The sequence below is a fragment of the Stegastes partitus genome, unplaced genomic scaffold (genome assembly GCF_000690725.1).
Source record: "Stegastes partitus isolate 25-593 unplaced genomic scaffold, Stegastes_partitus-1.0.2 Scaffold1093, whole genome shotgun sequence".
Taxonomy (NCBI): Eukaryota; Metazoa; Chordata; class Actinopteri; family Pomacentridae; genus Stegastes; species Stegastes partitus.
The window spans coordinates 142,359-163,032 of NW_007578824.1; the positions used below are offsets into that span (position 1 = coordinate 142,359).

Below are 20,674 nucleotides of genomic sequence, written 5' to 3' on the forward strand. Positions count from 1 at the left end.
CAAAAATATAAAAGTTAGGTTCAATTGTCAGAAGCTTTAATAAACTTCAAAAGCCTTTCCTTTGCATGCAAACAAAGACATAACCCAAGAAAGTAGAAACATACCGTAGGTTTTATTTAGGTTTTGTCATAACAATGAATTAGAAAATCAACTGGTGCATGTGAACATAAATTACTTCTCTTGTCCGTTCAGCTGAGCTGAAGTCACGCTGACTCCGGTGATAACATGGTGCAGAGTCACCGCCGACGGCCGGCGGTGACGTGCAGGATGTTGGCCTAAGGCACACCTTCACAAACCACCAAAAAAATGATGACTAAACATGGAGGAAAAAACGTGTGAGCCACAGGCCAGTTAAGTCATCATGCATGATAACTGACAGCAACACGAAGCAAGCCACAATTCAGTGTGTACACGTCTGTGGTGCCATTTTGTAAAAATGAGTAAGACACTGATGAATCCACACGGTTTCACTGTTGTCATGGTTCTACATCCACAAGTGTTATATATTTCATTTTTCTCTTTCATTACAAACATTTACAAAGATAATTATGACAGCCTTAGTATTAATGAGCAGTTAAGTACATTTGGGGCTAGAAATGCTGAAGCCTGTATAAAGTTGGTGGTCCTACGTTTGTGGCTGGCTGCTCATACAGACGAGCCCAGAATACGATAAGGTGCAAATCATCTCTCTTAGATTTCAGGGACTGTACAACATGATAGATCGCTCACAAATCCTTAATCAAATGCCGGCAAAGATGCCACATTTGTGATTTCTATCATTTAGAAATAGTGCTTTTCCTGTGCCAATCTGAGGTAGACATAACAAAACCAATGCGATGCTAAATAAAATAAAATAACAAAGAGAGAGAGAGAGAGAGAGAGAGAGACAGGCGTTCTTTTGAGAGATTGCAACTGACATTGTTTTGTAACCAGCAAACAAGCACAAGAGACCGAATTTGCCTGAAACGAGCTGCTTTGCTGTCGCCTGGCTTACAGTGTCGTCACCTGCTCCAGTCTACTGACAATTGCACAAGAGATCCCACCGGTATCTGTCGACGGCTACAAAACTAAACGAATGAGCTTCTACAGTGTTCTCAGCTGCGGGCCAGTTGGACAGAGAACCGACAGTAACCGCTGTACCTGAAAGCAGCAACGAAGTCCCCCGAACAACGTGCCAGAGAGATACTGAGGTTCTGAGCAGCTGACATTCATTCATTCATACATACAGTGCATCTCGGCACACGCAGCAGCAGCAGCGGCGGCGGCAGCAGCAGCAGGCCTAAACTCTAAAACACACACACTCTTGTTACGGCAACTTCACACACAGCCACGGTTATTGCTTCGAAGCACACACACGCGCACACACACACACACACAGCTACAGCAGTATAGTCAGTGCTGTTAAGTGGAGACAAGCAGCAGGAAAAAAAACAAAAAAAAACATGCAGGCACCTTCAATGACTGCATCACCAGTCTGCGGAAAGCACCACGATTTGTAGAAAATAACACACAAAGAGAAATGTGGCACAAAAAACAACAACTGTACATTAAAAAAAAGCCTCTCCGATCGCCATAAATGCTGTTTTCGAGATAAAAACGTCAGACCCTGTGATTGAAAACTCAAAAGCTTTTCAGACGACACTTTGAAAAAACACTGAAATGTGAAACGAGCTCAAGGCTTTTCGCCTCGAACCGTTTTCCTGCTGCGGACATTCTTTGGTCATGAAATAGGCTGAATACTTGTTACGGATTCACCGACGCTCTGCCGCACAAAGGAAACACGCAGTAACGGATCTGACTTTGTGTATAGAAGGTAGCTGGTGCACAAATCGACTGGATTGTTGAACCTAAAACTGGAATTATTTCACCGTACAGCACAGAGTTCTACTGAAATAGTGCCGTTTACGAATGTGAATAAGAAAACTTGATGCACATTTCTGAAAATTTAAAATCTCTTCTTTATGAGATCTTGTACAAAACATCAAAAATAATCAGCTGATAAACTAACAAATCTTGTTTGGAGTCAAATGAACAAACTGAACTCATCAGTTAAGTTGAGAAACCACATAAAACTACTGCTGCACCTCCAGATTATCAGAACTTTCTTGCTTTAAAAATCAAAACGTACGTTGCGATCGGATTGAGTTACACACAGACAACAAGTTACTCGCATTAACTTTGTGGGGCAGAAGTTCTCTCACACCGACCCTCCACCTGATGCCAAACCTTTCAACAACGTGCAAAGCAACCACCTCACAACCAAAAACGACGATGGAGATGTGAAGATGAACTTAAAAAGAGACGGGTGATGATCTCTGTCTCCGCTCTCTGGCAGTCCACAGGAGTAGCAAAGGCACAAAAACAGATACAGACAATCCCAACCGATCCCACCCCGTCCCCCCTCATACGGCTCCGGTGTCTCCTCAGTAAATACCTTCAGTTATTTGCCTCCACACCGGAGCTGGAAATCGCGTGCAGGTGGGAATCTTTGCACTGGGTCTGTCCTTTATAGTGCACATTTAAAAAATGACAAAGACATGCCTTCTTCTGCCCGCTGGAATAGAAAGGGATGGGGGGGGAAGAGGGTGAAGGGGAGGTTTAAGGGAGGGGAGGTTAAAGGGATGAGTGGAAAAGAATCAGCCTTGGAGCTCCTCGAAGCACGTCTCGCACACCCGTACTGGCTTTTTAGAGGACGGCGTGAGGGCGTTCCTAGACGAACACTCTGCGCAGAAAATGTTTCCACAATGTCTGCAGTGGTGCTGCAGAGGAAGAAAGAGACGAGGTAGGACGTTATTACTGAGACAAAACATGTTTAGTTGTCTGTAAAAAACCTTCCAGAAAACTCACCTTCCTGACAGTGACGGTGAAGCCTTTCCCACAGGCCATGCAGTTCTGCACCTCGTGGTCCTCGGCCCACTTTCTGGTCAGACTTTGCGACTGCTTGATCTAAAAGGACAAGAGACACGATCAGAACTTCATGGAAAGCAGCCGTTTTGCAGTTTGTCAGCATCTCCAAGTTTCACAGCTGACCTGAAGCGACTGGTTCTCTCTGCCCAGCTCCTGCATGGCGGCCGTCGTGTCGTCCAGTTTCCTCCTCAGCTCCACCACTTTGGCCTGCAGTTTCTCGATCTCGCCCTCGCCCTTCACACACCTGGAACACAACCGCAGAGCGCTGAGGATTCGTACGTGTTCGTGGGAATTAGCGGCTCCAGCTAATTGACTCTCACTACTTAGCTGGCTGCATAATAAACATGTTAATTATGCAAAACACTGACGGTGTTTTCATTGACTCTGTTCTACCGTAGTGCTCAGATGTACAGTTCACAGCTCATTTCATTTAGAATAAGCACACTGAATCACTTCCATGCATATTTGCTCACACATCAAATAAACACGCAGACTTTTAAGCAGTTTTCTACTTCAGTATTTAGTCGCCGACAGGTCTGAGCTAATGCATGTTTTTAGGTGTCACCTGTCAGCTTACAAGTGGAGGAGAAGGAGTACATGATGAAGGAACACATCAGGGTTCAGTCATCACTCTGACATCTACAGTATGTGGACAGGGTGGAGTTTCCCCAAACCAGATGTGTGTCAGTACTTTTCTGCTGTTCAGATTTGGAAGAGTGCTACGAAGTAAGTTTAACTCAGACAATCTGGCTCGACAAAACCTAACACGCCATGCAGCAACTTTTTTATTGTTAACCCAGATTTCCTTAATCAGAGGGTGGTTGATGCATCATTTTCCTCTTCTTCCATACCGAGTGGACAGATCATGTGATGTCTACTGCAGTCAAAAGGTTGTTAAAATAGAGAGATATGAGGAATATAAAAATGTATTACAGTTAAAAAGTTATTGCAAACAGAAAAATGTTGGTAGAAAACAGTTTATTGTAAAGAATTCTATTTATTTTACCACTCAGGGCACTCCCGATGCAGCCGTGTATTTCTATCATGACAGATCAGACCTTAGTGTTATCAGGTCGGACACTGACCCATAACACAGGATACCAGGAAATCATTTTAGCTTTTTGCCAAATTAAAGGAAAACATGTGTTATTGACTGAATATTTTCTGTGATAAACACCAACAGATCAATCAATTTTGTGTCTTTTATTAGCTGCAGTGTAAAACAGAGCAAAGCACAAAAACGTTTTTCATGAATTTTCCGCTTCTTCAACTGACAGCTTGTAGGTTCTTGTGACAGTTAACTGTAAATGCACGGCCCTCATTCTGTGGTACTGCTCGTGTGTGTGTTTCCACAGGTGTGTAAATATCACGTATTGCCTGAGTTGAGAATCTGCATCACTCATTTAACTGTCAGGAAAACGATTCATGTTCTGCTCTCTACATCATAATGACTGTTATCCAGCATTTTCCCTTCCCTGTGTGGTTTTGCCGCCGTGGTATTTTGCATCAGTGCTTTCTAGGCCATTTAATATATAATGAATTTAACATTTAATTAGCATTTGCTATGCAGAATAAAATGAAATTCTCTTAAAAAATTAAGACTGTAAATGAGTGAATTTGAAGTTGGGGACAAAATGTCCCTGAAGCAATTTCCAGCAGCTCAGGATTAGAACGTTATGATGTCGACGGTCTTATAATAGGCCTTATAATAATTTAATCAGTGTATTAACCAAATTAAATTTAATGCCGCCTAATTGTCTTTTTTCTTGGAACTGGGGGCTTGTGCTTGTTCCAAACAGATGTCTCCGACACACTGGAACAGCCTCATTCTTGAAAAGTTCAACATAATAAAGTCCTGCTGACCTCGGAGGTCTGCGGCCGTCTGAGAAGCACATGTGCAGCGAAAACCCGCCTAATCTACTTTTCTTTTCAAAAGCTGACTCTGAGCATTGAGGCCCTTTAAGCACATTACAAAACCTTTCCAGCTTTACTGTATATTTTTGAAACAAAGAGGTATTTTCTGAAGGGAACACGACATCCACTAACCTTTCCAGGAGAGCCCGTCGCTCGTCCTGGTTGTTCTGGACGGTGGCCTCCAGCACGGCGATCTCCCCTCTCAGCTCATCCGTCTGTTTCTCCAGCTCACTGACTCTCCTCTGGCTGCCCTGCCATTCCCTCTTCAACGTGGCCACGTTCTCATTCAGAGCCGTCACCTGCACGCCCATCTTAGCTTCCGCCTCCTCCCCACGCTTCACCTGCTCTTCTCTGGCTCGCTTCTCCGCCGCCTGTGGAGGAAAGGATTGACCGTCAGAGGAACAGAATGACAACGAGCTACGAAGATTTGTTAGGATCTGCCTACCAACTGATCCTGGACATCCTTGGTTTGGGCGAGGAGCTGCTCCTCTCTCTGGCTCCTGCTGTCCTTGGTGGACTGATGCTCCTTCTGCTCCTGCTTGAGGGCCCCCTGCGCCGCCTCCACCTGACCCTGCAGCTCCAGCTTCTGCTGGATCAACAGCTGTTTGGCTTCCCGCAGCTCAACCAGCTCCTGAAAACAAATAAGTCAATGGATAAAAGAGAATACAAAAAGCCACTGAAGGCACACGTAGAATCTCTGAAAAGAAAAAGCAGCGACTCCTGTCTGGAGATGGCAGAAGGGGTTAACTTTTAGAATGCTTGAGCGGTTATCACTCTGACAAACTTGAAGACAGATTAGACGAACTCAAAAATCCAGGCTCATGTCTAAATGTCAACTCAGGCATGCTTGGTTGTGACTCTGAAGAATGTGGCGCTGCTGTATCCCCGAGTTAAGCTGTTTACATAAGACACAAGCATGGGAAGTCGGTCATGTCAGCCAGTGTGGGAAATAAAATCAAGGTCAGCGTTTGAAGCTTGAATGTTTCTCAGGTGCAGCACTTCCTCTCTCTTTTCACTTGCTCAGAGTTGTTTTACAGAAAGTTGTTGCTAGTTACGAAAAGTGACCGACCTTCTCGCTCTTCTCTTTTAGTGTTTTTAACTCCGAAGTCAGTCTGGTGTTGTTCTTTTCCAGAACGCTCTTGGCTTTGTTCAGCTCCTCCATGTTGCTCTTCTCCTTCTCCAGTTCCTCCTTAACTTGACCCTGAATGAGTCGGCACAATTCAAAATATATCAGAGCGATAATATCAAGTTGCGTAACTTTGAATGTTCAGGAGTTACTAACTAGTCGAACCTTTTGCTTCTGTAGATCCTTCAGGGTTTGTTCCTGCTGCTGGAGCTTCTGGTCTCGTTTGGCGAGCTCCTGCTCCAACGAGCCCCGGCCCGTTTTCAGCTCCTGGATCTGAGCCTCTAAACCCGTCTGGTGGGTTCGATTAGCAGCCAGCTCCTCCTGGGCCAGGCTCACTTTCTCCTGTGATGCCTACAGTCAGAAAAAGTTTACGATTCAGTCATTTAGGAGGGTCCAGAGAGAAACCACTAAAACGTGAACAACATTTTATTCATTTGTTTGCATTTATCCAAAACATTTCTGAGTGTTAACCCAGAAAATGATGCATTACCACAGCTTCTCCCACAGTCAACATGAACTTATTAAAATAAACTAAAATACAACATATTCCTCCAGCCTGTCCTGTGTTGACGCACCTTAAGGTCTTGACGCAGGGCAGAAACCTCGGACTCCTTTCCGTAGAAGTCGGACTGAAGCTTGGTGAGGCTTTCCTTGCTTTGCTCCAAGGCCTTCTGCAGCTCTGCCGTCCGGCTCTTCTCTGAGCTCAACTCCTGGCCGAGCCCGGACACCTGGGCCTTCAGCTTACTCTCCTCCTCTGCCTGTAGACAAGAGTCAAACATAGAAATTCATAAATACATATCTGAGGTTTGAAGATGATCATCAACATTCAAATTGCTTCACAACAACTCAGTGGAAAATGAAGTCAATAACACAAAATGCACGTCTGTATTCGTAGCTGGAAACGCTGCTTACTTTCTTGACTCCGACTTCTTGTAACTGTACGACTTGGCTCTTCAGTTTCTTCACCTCCTCCTCCAAGGACCCCTGGGTCGTCTTTAGTTGTGCCCGCAGCTTCTCCAACTCGTTCTCCTTTTCCTTCAGTGTCCCCTGAGTCTTTGAGTGTTGCTGTTCGAATGATGTCAGCTGCACTTTCAACTTTTTCTCTGCCTGACAGTTTCAGACACACATCAGACGTTTGAGTGTCGGATTCAAAACAATGATGTTTGATCTTCCATTTTTTTTCTTCTCACAGGCTTACCTCTCTCATCTGCTCCAGCTGCTCTTTAGATTCTTTCATTGCCTTGGTGGTGGCATCGTTATTTTTGAGAAGCTCCTGTCTTGCTTTTTCGTTTGATTTTTCCTGGGGATTAAGACAGATTAGTGTTGTGGCTGACGGCTTGGTATTGTAAATCGGTGGCTACTTCTTATGCCGTCTTGCAGGACAAATCTCCAAAGTAGAAAAGCAGAACAACAGCAGCATTTGATGCACGCCGCATGTTAATGAACCTACCTTCTCCTCCATGGCTGATTTATGGTTCTTCTTCTCAGTATCCAGCTGACTCTGACTTTCTTTCAGTGCCTTATTAGTCTTTCCTAGACTCTCCTGAGCAGAGACAAGCTCCTTCCTTTGAGCCTCTTTCTCCTGCTGGGCTTTTTGTAGGTCTGCTGCCAGACCCTGAGCTTTCCTGTCCAGCTCTGCATGCTGAGTCTTTCCCTCCTGAGTCACCTTGTCCACGTTAACCTTGAGAGCGACTATCTCTTTCTCACAGCGCTCCAGCTGCTGCTGAACGTCGCTCAGAGCGGATGCCTTTTTCTTTAATTCCTCTTGCAGATTTGCAGCCCTTTAGCAGAGAAAAGACATTCTGTTAGAGGTTATTCAATAAAACACAACGAAACAAGAGTCCTCACACATAACTTCAGCAAAATACCGAAGCGTATCCCTGACGTATTTATCAAAGCTGACACAGCAGTAAGGTGTCTCACCCTGCTTTCTCAGTCTCCACTGAGCGCTGCAGCTCCTTGGCTTTCCGTTTGACCTCCGAACTCTCTTTTTGCAGCTTCTGAACTTCCTGCTGAGCCTGGTCTCGTGTGGTCTGCACCTCGCCTACCTGTGACTCCAATTTCTGTCAGATTGAGACACCACGTTAACTCATTACAATCCACTAGCGCATACTCAAAGCATCAGAGGCAGTAAAAATAAAGGCCTGAAGTGATTCTCTTACAATCGCACACGCAACACAAACCTTATTGAGCCCCTCCAGCTGCTCTATACGCTGTTCTGAGGCCAACAGTTTGTCTTTACATTCCTTCAGACTGGTTTCCAGCTGAGTGCACTGCTCATGTCTCTCCTTGAGTCTTTGGGCCTGCTCCTCCAGCTTCTTCTGAACTTTATTCAGCTCCTACACCAGACAGCAAAGGGGAGGGGGGTTGCAGGATAACAGTGATACAAAGGTGAGGAGGTAAAACAACACAACAGATGTCAGGGAGTGACTTGCTTCACTGTTTCTATTTTCAAACGAATGAATTCTAGTGTATTACAAAGGAAACAGCGGCGCCTCTGAGGTAGATTTCAACAGCAGCGGTGCAACGGGGGAAGCTAACCTGCTGTTTGTCCTGTAGTGCATGTTGAGCCGTCTCCAGGTTGTTCTCCAGGTTGGCCTTCTGTGCTGCCTTGGCGGCCTCTGCAGACAGCAGCAGCTCTGTCTTTGCCTTCAGCTAAAGAAAAAGAAAAAATGTTATTCTCACGACTAAACCTGTAGACCTTACTGTGTCTGGCTCAGCCCCTCCATCACAGTCTCTGAGACGCCGTGCATGCTTTGTTAGGGGCTTACCTGAGCGTCCAGCTGGGAGACTTTGTCCTTGCTGTCTGTGAGCTGGGCGGTGAGTTCAGTGACTGAGGTCTCCAGGGTGTGAGCTCGGTCCTGGGCTGAACGCAGCAGAGTCTTCTGCTCCTGGACCTGCTTGTGGAGGTTGTCCTGCGCTTGTTTGTTGCTCTCTGATTGGTTCTTCAGCTTGTCTGTCAACTGTGTCACCTTCAATACAAACAGAGGGTTGTAAGCTCAGACGATGACAACAAAGCTGCTCTAAATGATGCCAATTTTTTAAATCAACACTGCAGGTATGAAAGTGAAGTGAAGCAACATGGGATAAAGGTGTGCATCCACCTGTTCTTGCAGTGCGTGGTTTTTCTCCTTTAGTTGGTTAAGGACAGCCGTCTCTCCCTCCCCGGCCTGGATCTTGGCACACAAGTCCTCTCTCTCTGCTTCCAGCTGACTCACAATGTCTTTACTCTTCTGAAGCAGAGCCTCTAGGTTCTGTATCTTCTGGTCTTTATCCCCAATCTGACGCAGCACCTGCTCCAGATCGTTCTACAGCATCAGACAAGAGTATATTTGGTATTGTGCCCGGAATCTTAATTCTGAAAGCCTTTTCATGTTGGGGTTATGTTGTGTAAACACTTGTGGACACGGTGAAGGGACAATAAGCAGTGCAGAGGATTGTGTTATTGTTCCATAAACTAAATCTTGTGTCTCTTGGCTCTCTTGGACTTTCTTTATTGTCATTGCACAAAAACACAATCGTGAATCTGGCAACGAAATGTCGTTGCTTGGCTCCTGGAGTACACAGAACTGGAGTTTGTGAGGCAATGACTTGTTAGTAAAGACTGTAAACATATGAACTTTTGTGAGGCAGTGACTTGTTAACAAATACTGTAAACATGTGAACTCTTCTCACCAATATTACTGTCAATGCTTGAGATGTAAAGGTTCAGCGGTACCTGTGCCTCGCGGAGTTTGCCGTTGGTGTTTTGCTGCAGCGCCTGCAGCTCCTGGTGCTGCTGCTTGGCTTTCTCCAGCTGGTGCTGCAGGTCTGTGTTCTTACTGGCGTTTTCCTTCAACTGATACAAAACAGAAGGATTGTTATCTATTTTATTCTACTCTCCCCCCTTTTAATCACACACTGTGGTAATGTCATTGTCGTTCCAGCATCTCGTGCTTTCTGTATCATCGTTCTACAGCGGCTCCATAAATCTCTTCAACGCTTTTATCTTGTTTAGGAAATTTTTCAGAGATCTTCTTTTTCCTCAGCGTTGCCTCCCCTGTGTTTTATTCACCCTGCTCCTCAGTTTTAGCCCAATAAACAAACATTAACTACATCTACATATCTTACTGGCACGTTGTACATTATTTCTCCCAGTACGCTCATAAGCATCAGATACATCTATGTACAGATGTTCTGAGGTCTGTTCTATAACGTTAATTTTGTTCCCCCCGCAGCGATCATTAAAGTTTCAGCAGATGCCTACCTGTTCTTCCGCTCGGGAGAGTTTGAGCTGCTGGTCGGCTGCTTGCTGCTCGCGGTCCTTTAGCTTCTCCCCAGACAGCTGCCTCTGTTCTTTCAGTCGACCTTGCACCTCGCCCAGCTGCCTCTCTGCCTCCAGCAGTTTAGTGTGCAGCTAAAAGAGCGCGGAGACGGCGGTGAAGGCAAGAAATACAGCAGATACTTACACGAGGAAAACAGATATGTGGATATATCTTTGACTTTGGTTTTGTAACAGAGCAGCGCACAACATTTGTTAATGGAAATTACTTCTGCTTCCTTCTAAACCAATGTCCTTAAGGGTTTGTATGAGCTTCTGTCAACGTGTTCTCCAGATAGAATTCTTAATGGGTGACCATCACAATGTCATACAGCATAAATCACGTTTCATCAGTGTGTGCCATGATTAAATAAATGCAGTTTTGAATAATGTAATCAAATTCCTGCCTTTATAAAGGACTCCTTCAGGATATCAACCACCATGTATTCACAGTTTACAAATGGATTAATCAATCACATGGCTCAGAATTTCAATTCAACTGTATTTCATATTATTAAAAAAAATAATTAGTGACAAATGCAACACACAATCTAAAATGCATTGTTTTTCTAATTCACTGCAGAGGTACCGATAGCCAATGACGCAAGATTTCTGCTTCATTTGGCAAAACTTTACGACCCATGTTAAAATACCACGCAGATGGATGACAAATTGAAGTAAATATTTGCTAAAACGACTGGAGAGACACAACACGCGCGGGCACTTTCATGCAGATGAAAAACAGGATATAATAAAACCATTAACGGCTTATCATGCTCGCTGACATGTGACTTGTCCCCTCACAGAGAAGGGTCAGTGGAGATTGATGGGCTGTCTAAATCTCCTTGATCCTGTGATGATCCAGAGGTGTGTGCCCTTTTTCCAGGATGTCCTCATCAATGAGGCGTGTGAATAGTTTGATGTATATAGTGTATATATATATATACATAGAGACAGAGCGCCATAGCATCAAAAGACATAAATCCTTTGATATAACCCTCACTGTCACCACATCTAAATCCAAATCAGGCACCAAATAAATCATCCGTTAGAGTTTAGAAGCCTGTAGAATCGAGCTGCACTGAAGATGTTCTGACAGTTTGCTGTGGCTGAACATGAGGTTGTTTATTGTGGTCATTCTTCTGCATATCAGTGGTTCTGTCCCTCTGCATACGATCGACCACGTGGGTCCTTTCTCTGCCTCACTCACCTGACTGATCTCCGTCTGCTGCTGAGCACCTTGGCTTTCCTTCTCTTCCCTCTGCTGTTCCAACTGTTTCCTCTCAACCTTCAGCTCTGCGTGCTTCACCTCCAGCTCGGCGATCTCGCTCTTCAGCTTCGCCACATCCTCCGCCCTCTCTGTGAGCTCCGTCTGGGCCTTCTGCAGAGAGGCCTCAGCCCCCGTGGCTCGAGCCTGGAGCTCTTGAACCTCCAAATCCCTCTCCCTGAGGCTGTCTTGGACTCCCTTCTTGGCAGTTTTCTCAGCTCCCAGATGCCCCTCCAGTTCTTGATACTCCTTTTCCTTACGTGCAAGCTTTTCAGACAGGTTCTGGGAGAAGAACACAAGAAAACATGAGGCTGGTGTGCACTTTCTGGCCGGAAATTTGGGAATTATGGAGGTGAAAGCGGTTCATGAATAGGAGAGATAGCCAGAGAGTGCATTTGTGAAAAATAAAACGATGGCAAGTAAAATCAGTCTTTTTTTTGCTTATTGAGGGAGTAAGTTCTCATTAAAAAAGGCTGAAGATTAACAACATTTGAGAGGTTAATCAGAAATTGTGAGACTCACTAATTAAGCCACCCTGGAACATGGACCATTTGTCATTTCTAAATTAAAACAGTTGGCGTGATAGGGCGCTGCAACAGGTCCTGAACACCCACATCCCATGAGATACGAGCAATGGAAAAGAACAGTCGCCTGTCAAAGAGTCAGGAATAAAGCGTGGTATGCCACTTCTAGAGGACAGTTTACGACACACGACTGTACAGTACTTGCCCTGGTCTAAGCTCTGGCAGTAAACTTGGCAACAGGGTGTCAAAGAACAAAACGTTGTTAATAGGAGAGCGTGCTGCTAACTAGGGACTGTGACAGGGCACCTGGACTTCACAGACATCCAATAAACCTCTGCAGGCCGCCGCAGCAGCTGACGAACATTAACAACTGACTATAGAGACTTTCTGTTTTCCCAGTAATCTTTCGTTCCTCCCTCTCCTTCTCTATGAATTGTTTATGCTCCTCTCTTGTGTCATCGTCACAGCTCCGTGCCGTGTCTCTCCTTTCTAATCCTGGAGTTACTGACCAATGAAACCCCTGTTGGCTGTTCACCTGTCTGTCCTTAGTCCTGATCCTTTGTGTCTCACTATCTGTTCCAGCATTTCTGTGTCTATTCTCATGAGATGAGTCCCTGTATCAGCTCTCAGAGTGTCCTGTTGCGAGGAGACGCGCCGGGCCGGGCCGGGGCTCCGCTCTGGAGATCCACTCCTGTAATCCCCCTCTTACCCGGAAACCCACTTGGCCGGGAGGCGACTGGCCCATCTGATGTGGGAAGATTTAATCTCTGGCAGGACTCCTGTGCTACATTCTCCAGTTCCCACTGCACCGACGCTGCTACCTGTGATTGTATTTCACCCCCAGTGATGGAGCTGGCAGCGCCGCGATCCCCCTGCTGGTTTAATTATAGTGTTGCGTGTGATTTTTGTCAACATGTCTCGGTTGCCAAAGACAGTTGGTGACAGCGGGGCATTGTGATACGACCTGATGCTGAGCAACGGAGGAGGGTTTACAGAAACTCAGATGGCGTGCCCTGTACTTGCATGGCAGCTGGTACGGCTCGTTAACATTACTGTAGTAAAATTAAATCCTACACATTCTTATTGTGCAACAGGTGTCATGGCAGGCGTGTTTGTGCCCAGAATCAGAAAACCGTCACGTGGCTCTAACAGCTGTAGTCGTTCGGTGCTGCTGCTGGTGCTGTGGATGTGTTACCTGACTTTGCTGCTGCAAATTATTCAGATTGCTCTGCAGCTGGTGGATCTGTTGCGTGTAGACGGCTGCTTCCTGCGGGCCTTTCTCCAGCTCTGCCTTTAGTTGGGATATGGTCGTCTGTAATACATTAGACACACACAGGTTCAACTCTCTGAAGGGGACTGAGTGTATATTCAAGAAACTGAAGCGGGAAGGTCTGACACGACAGAAATCAAAAACAACACTGATTAGGAACAACCAGGCTTCACTTGCACAAAAACTCAAGAAGAAAAATTGAAAGAAAAAAAAGAGGTAAGAACTGTTAAAGAAAGAATATAAAATTGTGAAACTCAAAGCAAAAGTCCAAAAGATGAAACTAAATTTGGGGCCAACTTCAAACGGCGTGGTTTACCTCCAGTTTACGAATCTTGAGTATTGTGAGTGTTGCGGAGGGATACAGTGTGTGAGAAGCAGGAAAGAAGGGAAGGGAAAGAGACACAGGGACAAAGGTAAGTCATGAAACAACAACAACAACAAGCAGCACATCTGCAACACGAGCTGCTGGACTGAGAGAGTAAATGATGAGTGAGTTTTACTAGAACACTTCATGCACTTCATGTGTTTCTTCTTTGCACTGTTGCAGCAGCAGACAACGCACCAGCCTGAATATAACGTCACCTCTTGTTTTGTTTAGACATAATGTTAACACATCGCTGGCTGCTGACAGCAAAAGCCGTGCTCATACTTAAACCCAGTGAATGACAGTTACTGTCTCACACAGTTCACAGACTGCAATAACACCACTTGTTAATTATAAGTGAGAACCATTATGTAATCAGAGACCAGACGCTCAAATCTATTCACAATGTGGTTCCTCGGTGTGTAAAGTTTTCCTTTTAAGATCATTTGCAGACAGAGAGGTTGTGTCCTGGGGCTGCTCAACGGAGCCTTATAAATATTCCTCTCCTTCTGAGATCATAATGCAGGAAATAAGACTGAATTATTCACCAGGAATTAATTAATGGCTGAATTAGGTACAAAGCCATCTGGTGTGATATAACTACTGAACATTGGATCTATTTCATAACCGTTTCCAGAGTTGTTTTTTGAATGTGAATATTAAAATCTGTTAACATGCTTGTGACAGGACAAATTTGGGAATGGCTGCTTATGCTGTGACACATCGTGGCCTCCTCACCTCTGAGGTAGCGTAATTAGCCTGCAGCTGTTCGTAATGGTTTTTGAGGCGTTCGGACTCCTCCTCCCTCTCTCGTGTCATACGGTCCATTAGCGTCTGCACCTGCACCAGCTCTTTCTGCAGAACCTCCACATCCTCAACTCCCGGTCGCTGCAGCTAGGGGGCAGAGCAGAGTGTTAATCAGGTGGAGGGACTGGGTGGAAAAAAAATTTAGCAAAAGATGTTTTGGGATAATCAAAAGTGTTTCCTTAGAAATGGTTCAGCTGCTTGGTTGTTTATGCGAGTCAACAGGCATGCATACTTGCACAAGCGCGCTGTCGTCATCACAATAAATCCAACGTTAATTTATCAAACCATAGCACAGGAAACATCAACAGAAGGTTTAAAAAAAAAACCAAAATTGCCAAAGGAAAAAAGCAACACAACACAACCAAAACCAAGGTCAAAACCAAAACCAATGCAAACTCTGATGAGCAACATTCACGACTTAAAAAAGAATAAATATTAATACCAACTTGAAGTGCTGCTACACTTTCTACTCGTACTTAAGTACATTTGAGCCTATGTGTTTGATGAAGTGGGGGATTTTGTGCACCCAAGCACACAAGGCAACGATCTATTTCAGGGTCTGTTTGGAGGTTGACTCGGGGCGAGATCAGGTGAGTTACATGTTGGGTGTGAAAGCTCAGGGAATCTGAGCAACATTACTTGATTGTCACTTTTTCAAACACTGAAGAATCACTCTCTTGAAGACGTTGAATGTTAACTACATATTTGTTTAGACTAAACCACCCAAAAGTCAATGAGACAGAAGTCACAATAACTCCAGTACCAGTTCTGTTTGCAGTCTCTCGTTCTCCTGCTTCTCTTTCTGCAGTTGTTCGTTCAGTTTGGCAAACCTCTGGTCTGCAGCCTCCCTTAAGCTCTTCTCCTCGTCGTAGCGGGACTTCAAGTCTGCCAGATTCAACCATGTAAAAATGAAATTAATTAATGTGCAAATCAAATCGACCCAAACACATCATTAAGTGATTGGAGGGAAAACATTATCACAGTGTAGAATGTGACTATTTCTTTCTTTGGGCTGTGCTGAACAGCGAACAACAACTTGTGCAAGAGTGGATGAAACACAATGGAGGGATTGTGGGGGAACAGTGGTCTAGCAGAAGAGCACTTCAGCTTGTTAAACGATGCAGACCCACAGACACAGACCTCCCAGTTTCTTGGCCCCACACTAACCTACTATCTCGGTGGCCAGCTGGGCAGCCTTCTGCTCAAACAGGTCTTTCATCTGTTTGATGTTGAACTTTTCTGTCTCCGCTTCGTTCAGCTTCCTCTCAAGCGCTACGAAAGAAAAGACACCGCGTATTAGAGGCTGATGATTTGGGAAAGAGTTTGACAGGTATTTTGTATTTTTTAACATCCCCTACCTGAATCCTCCGGGCTCACCGGCCCATCGTTCTGCAAGTAAAATAAAGAGGAAGATGTACAGTAAGAGGAAGCATTGGCATCATTCTCTAATAAACCAGTTAAGCCGCCTCTTTGCTACAATTCATGTTAAATATCTTGAAGGATTTACTTGCTTCAGTTGTCCTTGGACTTTATCTAATTCTTTCTTCAGCTCTCCAGAAAACCACCTTTCCTCCTGATCAAGAGGAAACACAGACGTGTGCAATAAAGTCTTTGTATATAAACATTTACACACCACTCGAACAGTTCAGGGACTATACCTTAAGAGAAGCATGCAGGTCCTGAACCTCTTGCCGCAGCATTGTAAGGTCTTCCCTATTAGGAAGAAAGAACAGAGGAAATAAAAACCCACCAAGTGCAAAGTGAGGGCAGTCATTTAGTCGTGTTCCTGGATGTAAGTATCAGTCTCACCGAGTGGGGGCCACGTGAGCAGGGAGGTCTCCCGTATCGTGGAACAGCTCATAGTGCTTGAACAGCTCCTCTGCAGAGTTGTGGGACTTCATGCACTGAGGACAGATGAAGCCCTGCGCACAGAAATTCCATCATAAGGGGGGAAAAAATATCATAACACCTTCAATTTAAGTTGACTGTGTAGGTTACAAAAAAAAAAGTTATGAAAAGCCAGACATTGACGTTACCTCAGACGTCTGATCGTGGTTCAGGTCTGTGCTGGGCTGCTCTGACTCTGCATTCTGGGAGCCCCCCTTCCCAGGAGTCTGAGGAGCAGAACATGAGGCTTTATGAGTCTGAATGTAAACAGATGCACTCTGTGTATCACATACATTTGTTTAAATGGCCTTGTTGCCTGAGAGAAGCACTTAAACAGTAGCAGGGATCAGGATTTAATCGGTTTTCAAATTATTTTAAAGCACCATTCGTTAATATCACACTACATAACAGAGGTATTCAGTCGCTACATGTACAAAATATACATACATGGATTTGATGCTTTTGATTTTTACTCTTATTGTTCACATCTACATAAAAATTTCCAAGGCTTTCCCGAAAATAGGCACACAAACATCTCAAAAACAACTGTGCTGGCTCGGTGTGACTTATCAGCCTTAACCAAATACCGTGGGAACGATACGCTCTAACCTCTAATGTTGTGTTCCCCTGTTGCATATTTAAGTCATATGTGGTAACAAGTCCGTAAAATCCTCCATTAAATTGTTCCTGTTTAATTATTAGACAGCTGAGAGTGAATGTGATTAAACTTCACTGACAATGAACAGCAGACAGTAATTAGACATAATTCACTGTATGTGGATACGTCTGTGTCAGCTTGTTCCCCATTTTTCATTGCAAAACTGCTTAAACTTTGTCAAACTGCATTGAATAGTGTGTGAACTGCCAGAGCAGCAGCATTTTCAAGCCCAGCCACATATTCTGGACTTGATTGAGGTCTGGACTCGACACCAACATTGCTGCTTTATGGCATTTTGGTGTAGTTGTGGTTTGCTGTTTGGGAGCTCGATGGAAAATAATTGCTTTGTCAAGCTGCAGTTCACTTGCAATTACAATATTTCTCTGTAAGCATTTATTCTCTGTACATTCACAAGCATTTCACACAGTATGATGATGCCACCGTCGTGCTTTGCGGCGGGGACGATGTGTTCTTCTCAGGCACATGGTTTTTGAGGTCAGGACAGATTTATAGCTGTAACTCTATGAGTGACCTTATGTTGAGGATATCGACTGCCTTTAAACTTGTCTTGCATCCTTGACCTTACCGTTACTTCTCAATAGCCATGCTGTGTATACATTTGAAAATGTCTTTATGATATAATTGAAGCGAGGATAACGTCTAACAGGCCGTTAAATCTTCCAGATAACTGCATTCAACAAAGGACAAAGATTCCAGTCCAACTTTGTGACCGTTAAACATTGTAAGAGCTTTACAGTCACTATGCTGTAGTTCACTGGGTTACATCGGGCTTAGAGTGTTTACACACGTTACCGCGACACTACAAATACTATCCAGTCATGTGACAGGCAAGTCTACAACTCATATTAACCAACGCACTGTTAGTTCAGATCACTGCAAGCAGGGATGTGTTCGAGGGATGAAAAAAGCCCGAAGTAGATGCAGTCATCAGAAATCAGCTCAGTCCATTTGACTGAAGCACAAACACATTAGGAGAAAGCACCACTAGTGGTCCACTCAGAAAGGATTTGTTTGGGCAGGTGATAGTCTGCATGAATGAATGAGGTTAAAATGTGTGCCTGTGTGGGTTTGTTTATGGGAGGCGGGGATTGAGCACTTTGAACAGTCATCTGAGACGCGGTTGGACGGCTGACAAACAAAATGTTGAACGCTCGTTGCATCATGGAGCGACCTATGACCCTTGTAGGAAAAACTACACACATAAACCAGCACTATATAAAAATAACATTAACCATAAAAAAGGTGAAATAAATAATTCACTACATTTAATTCAACATGGGTGTGATTCATTAAAGATTTACTGTTGTTGAGGGATTCTTTATCTTGTCCCATGAACACGACTCGTTCCCCATTTATTACATAGTTAAGCCTCAAAACATGATAGAACCTCCATCAGAACTACAAATATTGGTTAAAGGTGGTAGAGCAGCTCTATGGTAATAAAATGCTTTGTAATCATTATCTTGGCAAAGCGGTCTACAGCTTGAGGAATGTCTGTAGTCATAAAATGACTCAGTTGGAAAAACACATTATGAAATAAGTCAGGGGTCAGTCGGTTCCGAAACTGGCTTTTACTTGGAGGACAGATGTAAGTTATGAACCTTCTATACTGAGCAAAAATATAAACGTGTGTTGACATTCATCACGTCCATGTTGTTGTGCTTCGTGTTGTTGCAACAGGAAAGAATGGATAGAAGTTAATACAATATCACATGCTGAGTTTATATTTTAGAACCTTGTGTTGGGCAAAACAAAGTGAATGTCATGAAACAACCAAGTAGCGCATTGTAGGAAATGACTATGCACACATTGAGAGTGATAAAAAATACATGTCAGCAACAAGTCAGACATCTGCAACGAGTTAACGAAGGTTGTCGATGTTGGTTTGTGTTGTCTCACTCTTCCTGAAGCGCTTAGTAAAGTTGGTGGACATTTAGGAAGACAGGATCATGTTGTTGGACACATCTGTCCAAAGGATCACGTGGCAGATCGTCTGTTGTGTCTGAAATAGTTTCTTTAATGACAAACAGTGGCGTTGTGGACACTCGAGCGCCTGACTGAGGCCCTATCTGACATCCCAGCATTCAGCACGCCCACAACTCGTCATCTGTCTCTTGTCATCTGTGGCATTATGTCATCTGAAAAAAGGCGTCCTGTGACAGTCGCGGGTCAAAGAAGCGTCTTTTTAATGGTCACACTATCTAAACACTGTCCTTCAATGCCACACTGGACTGGGGGTGTGGATTAACTCGATGGTCCAGAATTTGTCACCAGTTAAACACTTAAGGAGAATAATAGCAGAAGATTTGTGAACCCTTTCCAAACTGTACAATACAAAAATAGATTTTGAACTTTTTCTCTAAGTCAAAAAAGAAGGTGAAAATAATCATTTGCATGTTGTATTTATATATATATATATATTTTTAAACATTTAATCAGACTGAGTGTCTCCTTAACCTATGTTAAGATCTGCGCCCTTCGTTTCAAGGTGTAAATAATTTAAAAAGCAACGGGATTTTGTGAATAAGTGATGGGCCGCTGCTATAATTATTAACATAAACTGTTATCTCAGTTGAAACGCTTGCATGAAAGTCTCCTTAAAATCACAGATTCTAGTCTGATAATCTTATACAGAAATAAACATATTCAGTGTGTTGGATGATTTTCCTGATGAACAGGCCATGACTTCAAAGTGTACACAATGATGCGGTTAGCAATGCCTTATGGGAAATGTAGTCCTACGTTGAAGCTAGCTAAATAGCTAATCTGTGCTCATTATTCCACCTTGAAACTTTAATGACAAGGAGGCAATTTATTAAGCCATGCCACCGTTAACATTAGGATAAGCTCGGGTAATTAAAATGGGTGTTTCTGTCCATGTTGCGGTCAGCCAGCTGACACCGGACTTCCCCACACTCAGTCCGTGGCTAACGTCAGCGTTAGCATGTGATGAGTGGACGATGAATTAACCTGCCGCTGTAACTGTAGCTAGCTAACGGAAATCATAAAAATAAACTGTTTCAGTGGTGAAATATGTTAGCTAGCTAAGCTGTTCCGCACTCGGCTGACCCTGTAAAGCTGGACACGTTGGGCGCATTGAATACACACACACGTTAGCTTCATCCCGGTCCACAGTAGCATCAATCAACTGAAACCAGTTAGCATTTAGCCGCTAGCCGTGTCAACCCAACGCAAAGGAGCGCTTGATATGTTGACTCTGACATGACGGGGCGGCGGCACCGTTCCAAATGAGGAATCCCCTGTAAGCTAAAAACGAAAACCCCGCCCATCAGCGACACGTTGTGTCCCAAAACATGCGTCCCCATCACGAAACCAGACATGCACAGGCCTGTGTCTCCCAAAGAAAAAGGCTCGCTTTAGCCAAATACATTCGATCTCGGTGGCGTTGTCGTCCCGTAAACTTACCATTTGAAGTATCCGTCTGAGCATGGCCTCGACTGTCCTTGTCCCGACGCAAAATCCGTTTTATCTGGGTGTCCAAACGCAAAGTTTACGTGTGTGAACAACGAACACCTGACCAGGCTCAGGCAGCAGCGGCGGATGGGCGGGTCATGGAGAGGATGGCTGATCTGGAGGACACAGCCTGGCGATATTCAACAGTAAACACT

The 20,674-nt window shown here is 44.3% G+C and overlaps 1 protein-coding gene across 1 annotated transcript; it reads right to left on the bottom strand.

Annotated features, from left to right (window-relative positions):
* Positions 1–93: 93 nt before the first annotated feature.
* On the bottom strand, positions 94–20,605 carry eea1 (early endosome antigen 1). Its single transcript, XM_008296001.1, has 29 exons — positions 20,472–20,605; positions 16,516–16,593; positions 16,289–16,401; positions 16,138–16,192; positions 15,987–16,052; positions 15,838–15,868; positions 15,647–15,751; positions 15,243–15,364; positions 14,411–14,566; positions 13,234–13,350; positions 11,458–11,796; positions 10,194–10,343; positions 9,666–9,785; positions 9,052–9,255; positions 8,719–8,919; positions 8,489–8,602; positions 8,131–8,286; positions 7,871–8,010; positions 7,398–7,728; positions 7,146–7,247; positions 6,860–7,054; positions 6,523–6,705; positions 6,113–6,298; positions 5,891–6,022; positions 5,267–5,452; positions 4,954–5,192; positions 3,031–3,151; positions 2,848–2,946; positions 94–2,759 (listed from the first exon to the last, which is right to left on the bottom strand). Exons 1-29 carry the CDS (start codon positions 20,493–20,495, stop codon positions 2,637–2,639), a joined length of 4,188 nt encoding a protein of 1,395 aa, XP_008294223.1. The 5' UTR covers positions 20,496–20,605; the 3' UTR covers positions 94–2,636.
* Positions 20,606–20,674: the final 69 nt, after the last annotated feature.